This window comes from Numida meleagris, chromosome 3, assembly GCF_002078875.1.
Source record: "Numida meleagris isolate 19003 breed g44 Domestic line chromosome 3, NumMel1.0, whole genome shotgun sequence".
Classification (NCBI taxonomy): domain Eukaryota; kingdom Metazoa; phylum Chordata; class Aves; order Galliformes; family Numididae; genus Numida; species Numida meleagris.
Genome location: NC_034411.1, coordinates 16,381,909 through 16,398,012, shown reverse-complemented (window position 1 = coordinate 16,398,012; position 16,104 = coordinate 16,381,909). Strand labels below are relative to the sequence as shown.

Below are 16,104 nucleotides of genomic sequence, written 5' to 3'. Positions count from 1 at the left end.
TCCATGGAAACTGCAATAGATACAAAGATCACAATAACACTATCTGATAGAGCAAATTCTCAGCTACAAAACACTCTTTTTCAACACATTTACCACCATTAGCTGTGTTTTTTCACCAGCGATGAACAAGAGCTTGCATGGTGCGTTCATACAAATCTGCACCAGCGGAGGTGACGTGCTGTCACCACTGCTGAAACGCACCAATCACTGCCTCAGAGTGCTCACATCCACTGTTGGGTGTTTTGGCCTTAGTTGGTCCATGACGTCATACTAAAATGGGAGGCATTACTTTTGGAGCAGCCCTTGTAGTTCTCCAGTGTTAAGGTCTAAGTTTTCTGCCAGTGCATTGATACTATTAGTGGGAGCTGGTGGAAAGACGTAAGAAATAACAAACAAACAATACAACATGCCGTGTTCATGGTTTCTGTTGACATAGTCAACAGAAGACTAGTAGAACTTTGCTTGTCCCTCAGTTCCTCTGCTATTTTTTGTTGATCCTTTCTTAAATAAACTAACAGGGTTCTACCGTTCCTACCCAGAATGATTTCTGAAACTGTGAATTCATCCAGAGTAGCGTTTAAAAATTAATATGCTTTTATGCAAAGAGAGGTGCCATCCAGTTGAGCTCATGGCCTTGCAAACTTACTTGGCAAGAATCAGGCTTCAGTTGTGCTGGAGCAGTAAAAGTAGATTTCAGTCTACTTTGGAGTTATGAAAGAGGAAAGGAAGATGTTTTCAGACTGAATTGCCTTTACTTTGATGGATAATTTTGGGCAAGAAAGTAGAAGAGCTCAAATACAAGCGTAGAAGAACATAGCCAAGCATTTTCTATTATTTCAAATACAGATCTGATTGTTATCAACTTAGGTTATGCATTTTAAATTTCTGATGTATTGTGCAGGTCTGCTGATAATTATGAGACAAACCGAAGTGGCAAGAAGAAGAGAATTTCAGAGTGTGAAGGCTCTGGAAGGGTTTGTGTGAGCTTGTATGTTTGTTGCAGAAAGGTAATGAATCTGCTGTGGAAGAGATGTCTTCTGTAAACAAGTAGCCACTTTTTCAAGTAATGAAATCTTGGAATTTAAAATGCTTATATGGCAGTTAATTGCCTACAAAAAGTCTGGATGTTTAGGAAATCCAGAACATCAAAAGCTTGTTTGAAAACAAAGCTTCGTTTTCATACCTATTCTTTGTTGAAGTAAACGTTGGTTATGTCAGATCAATAGTGAGAATTGCTCACGTACATGTAACCCTTCCTTTGCCACTTTAAAATAAATTAAGTAAATAATAATACCGCAAAGCAAAATCTGCTCTTTCCAGCTGAACAGCTCTTTACTGAAATATTGCAAACTGCAATAAAGCTCGAGCAGATCTAGACTGAAATACAGTCTTCTGACAGACCTTACCCATTCGTGAGAATGCTGATGGCAGACTGGCACATGAAATCTGTTTTGGGAGCGTTGAAGTGTTGAACTGATGAGAAGCATCACCTGACAGACTTCTGTGTGATGTATATTTCTGAATAGCTCTTCCTGACTTGGCTCAGCGGCCATCCTAATTTGAAAAAGAACACTTCAACGTAGTGTACTTTATTCCCAGTACAGATTTATTTTAATTCCTACGCACTATATCCCAGTCCCGATTAGAGCATCCATATTAAGTAAACAAAGCAGTGATCCCTTTCTGTCACACCTTTCTTTAGCTCAGATGGCCTTGTTTTTTTGGACTCAAGTGAAGTTTGATACCTTCGGTGTACCTTGTACATCTACTTTAAGTTGTGCAGTGAAGCTGTGCAAGCATTGGTATATTTGTAGTAGAAGTTGAGATGATACATATTTTCCTCTGTTTTCATTCTTTATCAATGGGCTGAGCACATGTTAACACTGGGAGTTAAGACTTGATGTGAAATAAGACAAGGGCTTTTTTGTTTCTCTGTTTTTTCAAAATGTACCTTCAAGAAAATTCTGGACTTTTTTGGAAATAATTACCTAGTATCTGGGGTTTGATGTTGGACATGTTTATGTAAGACTACGTAATTTAAGTTTTGAAATTAAAATGAGAATTCCTAGCTAATAAATTTTAGAAAAAGGTTTTACTGTTATTTTGATAATATTAAGTTCTTCCACTGTTATTGGAAATAAGCTTCTTGCTGTAACGCAAATCTAAATGACGTTACAGTGCAGTAAAAATATACATCCATGTGCTCAAGATTGTCTGGGTTTGTATAAAAGAAAAATGACTTCTGAAATCGATACGTAGCAGCTGTGGATGCATGTTCAGGAATATTGAGTTTCCTTTATGCTTCAACTGTGAAGTGCCTTGCAGACTGTTTGCCTTTTCCAGAAATGTAGTGTCGCCTGTGATTTTTCCCTACTTGATCTTGCAGATGATTTCTCAGTGGCTTCTAAATACTGGAGAGATCTCTGGATATGAAAGCACATGTTTCCAGGAACGCTACTGCTTTGTGCTGAATTGTAATTATCTGGAGGAATTGCAAAGTCAGAGGGAGCTCTCAGGAAATAAATTCTGTTAAGGAAACTGGCTTCCAGGATTGTTTTATAGCAGACTGATAGCAAATCTATCAGCCTGCATTTATAAGAGGAGAAGGCCCATTTGTTTATATCCCTGTTCATGAAAGATCTGTTTCAGGGTTACCTTTCAGTAGGTCTCTCGTTCTCATGGAGTGCTGCAGAAAGCTTTGAGGCGCTAGAACAGAAGCTGGAGTAACTGATGTTGGCATGCTTTGAGTTGCCGTGGATGTCGAGTTGCTCACTTATGTAGCATTACTCTACAGAGAAAGCGGTGAGGTTGCACACTACAGATCAGATTTCCTTTGCCAGCTGTCCAAATGTTTTGATGCGTCTCTGTGGGCTTCAGGTTGTCTGCCTCCTCTACGCTGTTGTCTTTCACATGTGGTCTCTTATGTCAGATGAATCAGGGAACCTGTAGTTTACAAGTCGCAGTGATTAGATTTAGATTAATTTCCTAGGGAAGCAGCAGTGTAGATCGTGAGGTAAGCCCTCATGATCAAGCATTTATACCCCACATGACACTTACTAGTACTGCTATATTTGCATATTGTCATCATACATAGATATTTTTTCATTCTTTGTCTTTCTACACGAATGTGTCCCTGACAGGCTAAGAGAAAGGACAATAGTCTAAATTTGCAGTGTGTAAGGAGGATCTTGTTTGTTTCTCTTTGGAGTTTCCTTTTATTTCGGCTTTATAAATATTGCGTAGTCCTTGTATTATCCAGCAAAATACCTCATCTTCCACTTGATGATATCTTTTCAGTGTCTACTGCTTAGAATGTAGAGCGCTTGTCTTTATTAGACATTTCCCATAGGCAGTCTATTTTTCAAGCTTGTTTTCCGTGATGAGCTTGGAGCAACTGGTGTACTGCACATATAAAATTGTTTATTAATTTTGATTAGCAAATATTTTCCTCAGGAGATTATTAAAAATGTAATAATGGCTATAATACTACTCCTATAATCAGAAGTTTACATCTCTTTTCTGTAATATGGTGTTCTTCACAGGAGACAGTACTTAAAGTAGAAAATCACGCTTCTTGGCATCTACCTGATTCATTCGTTAGAGGGCAGTGCACATCTACAGAAAAATCAGTGAGACTTGAAGAGAAATTTGCAAGCGTTTCCAGTGTTGCCATTTCACTTTCTATGACCTCTTCTTCCAAAGTGTCTGATGGTCAGTGGTAAGGTGAAAGACATAGCTGCAATTTCAGCTTAGTTTTGACTAAGAACTGTTTTGATAACAATTCATGGTAATTAGGTAAGGCCAGAAAATAAAACTTTCAGCTTTCATTTCTGTGTTTCAGAGGAATTTCTTCAGAGCACCTTATGATTTGCCATTTGTGTTAGTCTGCCTATAATTCATGCTTTTCCGTGCTGCTTTCTAAGTATTAAACCTGGAGTATAATTACAGTGATTGGACTTAGGCTTAGTTTGTACATAGAGTTGGAAAATTAGGTTGCTTCCATTGGATCTGGATGGAGAAATGTTATTAAAACAACTGCTTTTTCTCAGCCACTACTATACAAACATGCAGTTTACTTTTGGATTTCTCTGATGAACACCAAAACCTTTGTAAATGGAGGAAAATTACTTTAAAAAGCATCTTCAGGGAATTAGTAAAAAAAAATCCCTTGGGATTCTGTCCTCAAGGCCCAGGGAGCAGAGCAGAGCTGGCAGACCTCTAAGGAAGCCTTCCTTAGGGTACAAGAGCTCTCCATTCCCAGGTGCAGGAAGTCAGGAAAGCAAAGCAAGATATGGGCACGGCTTAACTGGGACTTGCTGGTCAAACTGGAGAGCAAGAAAAAAATGCACAGGAGGTGGGAGCAGAGACAGGTACCCTAGGAGGAGTGTAGAGATGCTGCTAGGCTGTGTCCCCTCAGCTCTGCCCTGTTTCGGCCACATCGGAAATACTGTGTCTGATCCTGGGCTCCTCAGTTCAAAAACACAGGGATCTGCTAGAGAGAGTCCAGCGGAGGGCCACAAAGATGGCCTGGAGCATCTCCCAAGTGAGGAAAGGCTGAGAGACCTGAAACTCCAGAACTGTCTAGCCTGGAGATGATAGAGGTGATCTCATCAACATTTATAAATACCTGAATCGCAGGAGTCAAGTGGATGGGGCCGGGCTCCTTTCAGTGGTGCCCAAAAACAGAACAAGGGCCAACAGGCAAAAACAGCAATGCAGGAAGTTGCATAGAAACATGAGGAAGAACTTCTTTACTGTGAGAGTGACAGAGCACTGGGCAGTGCAGGACACTTTCCTGGGAATCTGCTTTAGCAGGCGGTTGGACTAGGCGATCTCCAGAGGTCTCCTTCAACCCCTGCAGTTCTGTGATTCTTTTGCACTGGGCTCACAGCAACCCCCCGCTATTGGTACAAGCTGGAGGACAAAGAATAGAGCACACCCTTGCTGAAAAGGACCTGGGGGTACCGGTGGATGGCAGCTGGACATCAGCCAGCAGTGTGCCCTTGCAGCCCAGAAAGCCAGCCACATCCTAGGCTGCATCAAAAGAAATGTGGCCAGCAGGGAGAGGGAGGTGATTCTGCCCCTCTGCTCTGGGCTGGTGAGACCTCACCTGCAGAACTGTGTCCACATGTGGAGTCCTCAGTGCAGGAGAGACGTGGACCTGCTGGATTGTATCCAGAGGAGGGCCACAAAAATGATCCGAGGGATGGAATATCTCCACTGCAAGAACAGGCTGAGAGAGCTGGGGCTGTTCAGCCTGAAGAAGAAAAGGCTCCAGGGAGACCTGAGAACGGCCTTTCAGTATCTACAGACAGATGTAAGAAAGAAGAGGGCAGACTCTTGAGCAGAGTCTGTTGTGATACGACAGGGGGAAATGGTTTCAAACTAAAGGAGGGGAGATTTAGATTGAATACAAGGAAGAAGTTTTTTACGCTGAGGGTGGTGAGGCACTGGTGCAGGTTGCCCAGAGAGATGATGAGTGCCCTGACCTTGGAGACATTCAGGATCAGGTTGGATGGGGCTCTAAGCGCCTGATCAAGCTGTAGGTATCTCTGTTCATTGCAGGGGAGTTGAACTAGATGACCTTTAAAGGTCCCTTCCAACTCAAGCGATTCTGTGATTAACTCAACACAGGAGTACCATGCTTCGCGGTAACAAATATTAATCTGTACTAGTAGATTTCTGAAAAAAACATGTAGGCAGTTGTTCTTCTACGTACTCTTGCATAAGGCACTACTCTGAGAATATTTTTGAATATCTAGTAGGTTTTTATTAGCATGTTTGGTTTAACTCTTCCCCTACATACATTAGCCTACCTTTGCAATATTATGGTGTTTGTTTGTTTGTTTTTAGATTTTCCAAGTTTCAGAAGCTTTCACTTTTTGGGATATAGGATCATGGAATCATTAACATTGGAGAGACCACTAAGATCATCTTGTCCAACCATCAACCCATCCCCTTCGTGCCCACTAACCATGTCCCTCTGTGCCACATCTCCGCATGTATTGAACCCTTCTAGGGGGCTGACTCCACCACCCGCCTGGGCAGCCTGTGCCAGTACTTCACTGCTCTTTCCAAGAAGAGACTCTTCCTAATATCCAACCTGGACCATTTTTTTTCTGCTTTATGTTAGGGTCCTTTCTTCTCCCCGTTTGATTGGGGTATTTAAGTCGTTGCTCAAGAAAAAGAGCCTCCATTGAACTCTTGAGTGGGAATGGTGTAAAATGTCAAAGGAGTTCATACTGTTTTCATAGCTTTTTTTTAGGCTTTCTGCTTCCATTGCTGTGCCTACCTCATTTGTCTGAGATCCTTTTTAAATGCAGATGATCTTAACAACTACGTGTTAAATCCAGAGAGCAGAATATGATGAAGGTGGATTATTCCTGCTTGGAGTGATATATTCCATTAGAGCTTTCTGGAAGTGGAGGCTGTGCTGTTCTGTTGTTTTAGTGCTTGTCTCATGATTAAGCACTCATGGCTAATGCTGTTCAGGGCAAGAGTATGGCGGATGGTGCTTGTGAACCATAGGTGCCTAGAATAAATGCTGTGGTTATCACTATGGCTAAAAAATGCAAATAAAGCGTGGTGTGGCATTGACAGCTGTTGCACTGAATAATGAATTCTGGTCAGGGAAAAAAATAACAATGTTAGCTGACACATTCAGATGGCAGTCATGGATCTGTTGTATTTAGTTGTATTTTAGAGGATAACACTTATGTTTCCCCCTGGAAGCAAATGGCACAGTTGTACTGTCTCCAAGGATGTCTGCTAATCTGATGTATACCACTTTACTTTTACCTCTTCTGCCAAAATAAATCTTTCAGTTGTGTGGAGCCAATTCTTGGTGGTGTAGTAGTCTGAAACCCATTAATCCTGTAAATAATTGATGAGGTAACAAGGTTTTATGTCTAAGCCACAGCTGTAGGCATTGATTTTTTCCACTGACCATAAAGTGAAACACTGTAATGTGTAGACTACAAAAGTTAAAATGAAAGTATAAATATTCAAGTATAAAAACATAGTAGAACTTGTTCTATATGACTCATGTCATAGCTGTAGTTAGGTAGAAAATATTAGTTTTAACCCTTTTACTGTAGTTTTAGTTTATAAATGTGTTGCTTTATCCTTTTAAGGGAGGTTGTGTTAGTAAACAGAGGCATTAATGTAATTGTGTACTTGCATAGACCCTTTATGTGCTTTGATTTTGCAAGCTGGCCATAGTTAGATGCTGCTTTTTCTGATGAACGGTCAGATTACCATGGAAGAACATTTCTACCTACCATCCCTCCAGTGGTATCATGAGAAGTCACAGGTCCTGGCAGGCAAGCTAAACACAAGGCAGCAGAGTACTCTAATAAAGACAACTCAATCCTGTGCTGTGCTAGCAAGTACGTGGGCAGTGTGTCTGACGGAAGCGGTAGCTTCTCACAGGATTTCGCATGTTCCACCATTAGAAGTCAGTGAGGAAAATCTTGATAAACTGCTGGGCGGAGGAGGGACAAGAGTTGTTGGTCTGATGGTTGTGTTCCAAAAACTCATCTCATACCTGTTACAAACAACGTTTCATCTCATGCTGTAGGATAGTACATAAGCGAATCTCCTTCCTCCCTCATACCTTTTAAGAGATGGCACTTCTAATGGGCTCTTCTTTGAAGATGCAAGGTGAACCAAAGTAGTTTTGAGGTAAAAACCTGTGCCTGAAGTAGTCTGGGTGAGGGGGACTGGTGACTTCTGCTCTTGTCTTAACTGAGATTGAGCTCTTAGTAGAGAATTGTCTCTCTTGCCTGTATCATTAATGCACCTGGTTATTCTGTTAATTTTAATAGCAAACAGGAACATGCAAAATCATCAAGTGAAATTGGATTTGTTCTTCCTAGGTCAAACTTTGAGACTTGTGCATACCAAAATGCTTGTGGTACTTAACTATATCTGACTTTCAATGTTCACAGCAACTAGAAGAAAAAAGTGAGGATGAAGAGGATAAGGAGTGCTTAAAGCAAGCAATAACAGCCCTGCTGAATCTTCAAAGCAGTATGGAACGGATATGCTCCAAAAGTCTTGCAAAACGAAGGCTTAGGTAAACACGGTTCCATTTTTCCTGCTTTCTGCTCTTAGTGCTTTGCTATAAATCCAGGGCTCCCAGTTTCCTCTTTTAGTAAACAATGAACAAAATAGTTTGTGACAAGCCTGCTTTTTCAGAGGAAGTGACATCAAAGCCAAGATAATTTGTTATTGTTTTAAAACCGTTCAAATTTCTGTGTGTCCTTCCATACTCGTAGTTGAGACGTTCTGAAAATTCACTTGAAAGTAGAAAGCTACAACGCTTGCAGGTTAGTTATACTCAGATAATAAATATCAATCTAAAAATATTTTTAAAGAGCATTTATGTGTGCTTAGAAGGGAATGTTCTTGGTTTTGAAACTACTTAAAGTAATTTGAAGAGCGTTATATGCAACAGCTAGTTAAAATTATAGCTGGATAATGGAAGTTGGTATATAGATAAGGTAATTAGTAGAACTGTTGTAGTAAATTCTTGGATCATAGAGTCTGCCATTTGATTTAATACTAATATATTTTTAACCTGTTAGTTAAATATTGCTTTTGTTCTGCAAATTGTTGCAGCATTTTCTTTGCTAAACAAGTTCTCTGCTGCAAAGTGCAATCTTTAGGCTTGGACAAGAATGAATTTGACATCTTATTTTCTCTGTATGTGCTTCTTTCAAATTAATGTATTCTAAAAGCATTTGTTAGCTATGGAAATGAGTGATGTATTAGGCTAGGAAGCACCGACAGCTTTCCTGCTCTGGCTGTCTGCATTTAAGTAGAATATCTGTTGCATAGAAGCTATAAACTTGGTCAGATGGAGTACTTAAAAAAAAATATTCATCAAGCCTTGTAGTTGTGCTTTCATGAGAAGATCCTGATACTGGGTGCTTAAACTGCATTCACAGTGGAGTTTTCACCACTCAGAAAGATTATCTTGTATTTTTGTTGCTAGTGGTGGCTGTGTTTTTAAATACATGTATACTAATAAGCTGCCTTTCTCCCATCCTACACTGAAGTGAATCTGCGTGCCGATTCTATACTCAGCAGATGAAGGGGAAACAGCTAGCAATTAAGAAAATGAATGAAATCCAGAAAAACATTGATGGTTGGGAGGGTAAGGACATCGGACAATGCTGTAATGAGTTCATCATGGAAGGAACTCTCACACGCGTAGGAGCAAAGCATGAGAGACACATATTTCTATTTGATGGCTTGATGATTTGCTGTAAGTCAAATCACGGCCAGCCAAGACTTCCTGGTGCTAGCAATGCAGAATATCGTCTAAAAGAAAAGTTCTTCATGCGAAAGGTACAAATCAATGATAAAGACGACACTAATGAGTACAGACATGCTTTTGAAATCATCTTAAAAGATGAGAACAGTGTTATTTTTGCTGCTAAATCAGCGGAAGAGAAAAATAACTGGATGGCAGCATTGATATCTTTGCAATATAGAAGCACGCTGGAAAGAATGTTGGACGTAACGATGTTGCAGGAAGAGAAAGAGGAGCAGATGAGATTTCCAAATCCTGAGCTTTACAGATTTGCGGAACCTGACTCTGAAGAGAATATTGTGTTTGAAGAAAACATGCAGCCCAAATCTGGAATCCCCATCATCAAGGCAGGAACTGTTGTCAAACTTATTGAAAGGCTGACTTACCACATGTATGCAGGTGAGGCACTTCATAACCAGAACAGGTGATGATTAGTTTATGCTTCTTGCTTTCCTTATTAAGTACAGCGAAATGCATACGCTGTGTAGAAAGCAAACACGCTCTGCAGTGAACGTATTCTGAAATGCTTCTTGAGTTAAGGTTTGGAATTCTAAGTTTGCACCTCCGTAGCTGCAATAGCTAAAAATACGAATCCAGTTTAACTGACTGTAGTGGGATTTGCACATGCATCTGGTTATTCTCATGCACGGGATGGTGGGGGGGCAGGATCAGCAGGAACTGAGCTGCAGACAGTACTTTTTCCTGTATGCCCTCGGCTACAAGAATTGCCTTCCCTCGACATTTGTGAGGCGGGGTGGCACACGCAGGGCTGGCACTGTGGATGAGAACTGTGGGCTTAGTTTCTTCAGTTAAGAGTTGTACTTCGTAAGCTACTGCCTGTGTCCACGCTGACATATAACAAACAGATCAAATAACAGCTTCCTAGAAGCAGTCACTTGCATTATTTTTACCTTGTTCAGAGTTTAAGTGAGGATTCGAATTACGAAATTTTGGCTGAAGGTTTCTGCTTGCATTGAAGATGCATTTATGTGTGGTGAATGGCGTTTCTGTGAAAGTGAAGGGATCATCCAGTCCAACCTCAGCATGTGTAGTCTTTCTTCATAGTTTTCCAGGATTTTTCTGAGCACTGCTGAAAAGCATGGGCTTTTTTTTCCTCATTCTTTTTCGTCTTTGATTCTCCCACTGTGGGCAGTCATTCTGAACCTTTCTGCATCTTGCTGTAAGTACTTCTCCTATTCAGCTGTAGATTTTTTTCTGTCTACCTATCCTTCATCTGACAAACTTCTGCAGCTCGGTCTCAATGGAAGTGGATTTCAGAATAGAGCAGGAATATTTGTTTAGAAGAAGCTTGGAATAAGCAGAATATAATTAGTGTCTTTTAGTACTTTTTGTTTTATCTCTTGAGTGATTGTAAATAAATCTGTTTACTACTTTTATTGCTCTTGTCCATGCTTCCTTCAGTTTAGCTTTCCAATCACTTATTAGAGACACAAATGCAATATCTTGCTGGCAGTTTTTACCAGACCAGTTTTGTGCCCGACTTCCTTTTCTTTTAACTTCATAAACTTTTGGCTATTTAAATTTTACAGGCACTATTTATGACATAATTTTATCTTTTTGGAAGTTAAAGTAGAAAATTCCACCGTAGAGAAAGGAAGAGGATTATTTTTAAAAGCTAAAATTGTATTTGGCAGAGAGCTAGCAGGAGGAGTATTCCTTTCAGTGTCCCTGTGCGCATTCTCTTTGCTGTGGGCAGCCTGCATCCCGCTGAGGATTGCCCTTTCCATGTGCAGAGGGTTCTCGCTGTACCCTCGGCCCAGGCACTGGCAGTGTTCTCCATGCATTGTCTGTCCAGCGAGCCATGAGTTGCTTTCTGCAGTTCCTTGAAGCAGCAGGGATGCTTGTTTCTGAAGAACATATGGCTTGTTGAAATACATCTCTTGTGTTGCTTTTTGCATTTGCCATGCAGGATATCCACATTCTTGCATACGTTTAAAGCCCTGATCTGAACAGCTTCTATTTAATAGAGCCTGAATAGGTTGCTTGAAACATAACCACTGTGTGATGTGACCCAACAATATGCGTACTGCGAGACAGTTTGAAACACCTTAACCTACTCCCTCCTTCTCCTCCCCCTGGCCAAAAAAAAAGTAAAGAAATGGGTTGTCCTGTAATGAATTTAGCTCATCTTTGTAACCTTAGAGATGTGAGTATGACATGCATGGATCCAATGCTGAATTGCTGGGTTGTGCATCTTTTTTCTGAATCCTTATCCTTCATTATATGCCCTCTTTTTTATAGCTGTTTTTCTATGGGGGAGAAATGTAGTTCTAACTGTTCTTTGCTGTCTTTTCCAGGGAAACAAAGGAATAGAGATTTAGTGACTCAGCAAATAAGGCTCTTGTACAGGAAATGAGGTCCATTTCCTACATAAATCATCCAGTGTTTTGTTGCATTTTGTGAGATGCAGCGAGGAGGTCAGCCACTTTCCATAGTAACCCTTTAGCTGTTCTTCTGTGCATGTGCAACTGAGTGCAGAGCTGCTCTTTTGCTTTGAAATGTAGGAAAATGGTTATCCCTGTGGTAGGTAGCCAGATAGCTGCGGATTCTAGTTGTTTCTTTTCTTGCCCCATGTCGGATTGTGCACGTGTGATTTTGTAATCTTAGAGGAGCAGCATTAACTTACACCAGAAAGGCAAGCCCTGACTTCCCTGATGTCTGATCTCAGATGCGATATGGTTGTGCTAGTCCTGGATCTGTCTAAATACAGTTTTTTTGGGGTAGCTGTGAATCTTTTCAAAGATGTTCTCTTTGTAGCTCACATCCTATAAGGAGTAATTACAGGTGTAATTGCAGAGGTTGTGCTGATTTCTTGGAAGTATCTGAAGTTGAGGTAGTTGCTTCTTGAAGTCAGTGGGCGCTCAGATCGTGTCACGGCTTTTCTGTCCTATGTAAAGATCCACAGGAGACAGTAGATAGGTGCATTTGACCTTTTGCTTTTCCTCCCTCACCTCCAAGACGGGGCACAAAACAGCTTTTCAGCAGATTTTTTTTCTGTTTCATTATAGAATAGAGGCTCCCCAGCAGCTGAGCCATAACACAGCTGCTCTACTGGGATCTAGCCCCCTGAGAAGGGAAGGCAGGCTGCCCGCATAGTCCTGGCCTGGAGCAGCCAAGCTGGGAAGGAGGCTCCTCAGCACAAGCAGCTTTCCTTGTATTTCAACCTGAGGGAAGCTGTCCTTCCATAACAAATTCAAATTCTCACCTTATTTGCATATTGTGTTGGATTCTACTAGTTTTAGTGTGTTCTGTGTTTATTATCTCCTCCTTTTCCTGATACTCGCTTAAGAGCAGCTAGGCTAGGTGGTACCAACATTGGAAACTCAGGGCATTTTTTTTATCTATAGGGCAGTGCTCTTCTATTTTTAAAGCTTTGATATGTTGAGAGTGCTTGTGCGTCATCATAGTGTCCGTTTCCTTTCTTAAGGAATTCAAGGGTGATTATTTATAAATCCTCGTAGAACAAGTTATTGTTCTTTTTTAGCTTTAAAATGGGCTGTATTGAAGAGAGAATTATCACATGAGCAGACATCCTGACTAACTAGTGTTGTCTATATTTTTTTTAACACTTGCTCATATATTGTTCACTGTTTTGAGCTGCAGATTTTGCTAGTGAGATAACAAGGTTAGATTTGATTTTCTGATGTACTTCAATATGTATTGTGGATTTAGACACTGAGTCTACCTGTAAATAACAATAGGCATGACTCAGAGCTTGCTTCTCTTTCACATAGACCAACACCATTTAGGGTGGATGAAGTCTACAGAATGCAAGCTGTGAAAATGTGAGCTACTGTATTTAGTTATGTACTTGGGTTTTAGGACATGAAAAATCGTGTATTTTTGTGATGAGGATGCAGACAGGGAGGGCATTCTTTACGCAAAAGGATTTGGAGTTTGGCCTTTGAAAAGTGCAGTTTCAAGAAGAGAAAGGGAGATATCATGGTAAGAAAAAATGAGTAACGAAGGAAACAAAGGTTATGAAGCAAACTAGCCAATGTATTGTTCAGGAAATAGGAATTAGCATACAACAGAAAAGCAAGGAAATGATGGGTGGCACAAGGCATGGTTAACGTGTCACTGCAGACTGCTGCCTCAGTGAAGAGCATAGCGAGGTTTCCAAAAAGGTAGAGTGTTCATGGTGGACAGCATGAACAGTTAAAGAGGATTTTTGTCAAGGTCATAAAGTCGTGAAAGGTCATACATCATGAGACAAGTCCAATGGTATAGTTGTGGTGTATAAACTTAGGTGAAATAGTGCAGGGTTTCTTTTTACATTACAGGCTCTAGGAGCTCTTGTTTTAAGTCCTGTGTGCTGTTCAGCCACTCTGTATGAGAAAAATTACCCAGTTGGTTTTGATTTTATAAAATCTGTATACGTGTTTAATGTGCAAAGCCATTGCAACCTGCTCATTAACTTTAGGTGACAGCAATGTTAACCTTTTTCGAGTCAGCTCTGTGTAGTGCCAGCAAGCTGTCGCTGCACTTCCTTTATGCTCGAAAACAAATGAGTTTGCTTTTGTAATTAAGGGAAATGCTTTGGTTTTCTGTTTTGAATACTTACTTTGTTTTTAAAACTAATTTGAATATCTTAAACTGGTATGTAATCGGTATGGATGAAATCTGTTTGTTTTCTTGAAGCAATCTGAACTTGGTATAGTTGTATGTTAACTGAAAAAACACCTCGTCTGCCTTAGCAGACACGAGCTGGGCACAAGTTGTACCAGTTTGGGAAAAACAGTCTCCATGCCAGAGAGTTATGCCATTTCTGTCCAATGCAAGGTTACCTGCTGTGGTTTTTGAGTTATTTTATCCTGACTTTTGACAAAAAACAAAGTTGTTTCCTAGATGGCTCATAAACTCGTCTATTTAATATTTTCAAAGTGTTTCAGAAGAAATTTGGTCTTTTAATAATGGGAGGGAAATTAAGTCATTTTTGTGTTTCTCAAACAGAATTAAAATTGCTTTTTGAATTCTGCTTTTCATTGTTATTATTAGTGATTCCAAATTATTACCAGAGCAGTTTTATTTTGCACTGTCTTCTCTGTAAATTTGATAGTCTGACATCCTTACTTTCAAAGGATACAATTTGACGTCAGGTTATTTTTAAGTATAAATCACTAGAGAATTGCTGACATGAGCGTAAAATTATTCTTCCTCTTAGATCCCAACTTTGTTCGGACTTTTCTCACAACATATAGATCCTTCTGTAAACCCCAGGAGTTGCTGAGTCTGCTAATAGAAAGGTATGCCACTGTTAAGATATTGTTCAAATGAAGTGGGTTATTTGTGTCAGTTTTTACTTGGAGTAGAATTTATAAGATTTTACTTTTCTTGTTGGCTTTGTTTCATTCCAAGCAATTTTTAAGAAGTTGTCAAAGAATCCAGGGTACCAAGGATTGCAGGTAAAATGCACAAGCTATATCCAGAAGTTTTAGGATTATTTGGGTAGCACAATTTCATCTCTGAAATCTATATTATTATTGAGTTTACCAAATTTTCCTGTGATTACCAAAAAATAAAATCCTGACATGTGGAAACCATTTGAATTTCACGTTATCTTAATGAATGTTTATTCGTATGAGCAAGATCAGTGTAATAGGTGATGTGACTGGTGCTTATCCACATCTTCTGTGCTAGATTTGAAATACCAGAACCTGAGCCGACAGAAGCTGATCGTATTGCTATGGAGAATGGAGACCAGCCTCTTAGTGCTGAGCTAAAAAGATTTAGGAAGGAGTACATTCAACCTGTGCAGCTACGGTGAGTATTGTAGCAATGTGAGCAAAAGAGACTTTCTTTGAAGTTTTTGAAATACCATGTTTTGGCTGCAGGGGCTCTTTCTGATAGCCTTTCTTATAGATGCTTTACTGGATAGCACAGGTGGTCAGTCAGCTGTTTTGGCTTTGCGACTTGAAAATCTGGTGGGAATTTGAATTCATGGCATGAAAGGCCTTTGTAAAGGCTTTTGCTGAGTTTTAAACTATAGATGTGTCACTCAGTTTCCTGTAGTCGTGGCTTTTATGCTTTTACAGAATCCATCTTTCAGCAAGACATGTTTCTCACAAAGATTGTGCAGAGAACACCTTAATTTTTTTTTTTAATGAATGATAGCATTATTGTGGCTTCTGTAAAGTAAAACATGCTTTTAGCTGGTGAAATGTGGACAGTGGAATTATTCCATTTGTTCTTCTGTTTCTGATTTTTCAGAACCCTTGAATTCCAAAATTTTTGAAATGCTAGACGTGAAGGTAGACCATGTTGTAGACTGATTCTTTATTTTCACAGAGTATTAAATGTATGTCGACACTGGGTAGAGCACCACTTCTATGACTTTGAAAGAGATGCTGATCTTCTGCAACGTTTGGAGGAATTCATTGGAACAGTAAGAGGTACTTATGTCATCCTAATCGTATTTATCTTAAAGCATTCCTTTTCGAAGTTATGGAATGGGATCACTTCTCCTTTCAGTGACTGGATAACGGTAAACATGACTTGCTGCTTATTAAATACTTGAAAAAAAGAGCATAAAAATCTTAATTAAAACAAAAAATACCTATTCTTGAAAGTCCGGCCTGTGTTCAGAAGAAATAATACTTTATTTACATCCTTACTTACAAGTTCTATCCAATAAGGTGACTGAAGCCTATGAAAGATAATGAGAATAGAGCAGTGCTCAGGACAGAATAATTGCTTTGATTGTACTAGAGAAGTATCCAGCACTTCTTAAGCCATTGAAGAAGTAGAGAATGAGCCAGCTAGTT

General features: G+C 39.9%; 1 protein-coding gene across 2 annotated transcripts in view; it reads left to right on the top strand.

Annotated features, from left to right (window-relative positions):
• The window catches only part of SOS1 (SOS Ras/Rac guanine nucleotide exchange factor 1), a 46,733-nt gene that overhangs the window by 20,480 nt on the left and 10,149 nt on the right, over positions 1 to 16,104 (top strand). For both annotated transcript variants that reach the window (XM_021393199.1, XM_021393198.1), the window contains 5 exons: positions 7,950 to 8,077; positions 9,063 to 9,718; positions 14,505 to 14,586; positions 14,981 to 15,103; positions 15,629 to 15,732. In XM_021393199.1, the coding sequence (XP_021248874.1) occupies positions 7,950 to 8,077; positions 9,063 to 9,718; positions 14,505 to 14,586; positions 14,981 to 15,103; positions 15,629 to 15,732 (1,093 nt within the window). The remainder of the gene's footprint in view (positions 1 to 7,949; positions 8,078 to 9,062; positions 9,719 to 14,504; positions 14,587 to 14,980; positions 15,104 to 15,628; positions 15,733 to 16,104) is intronic.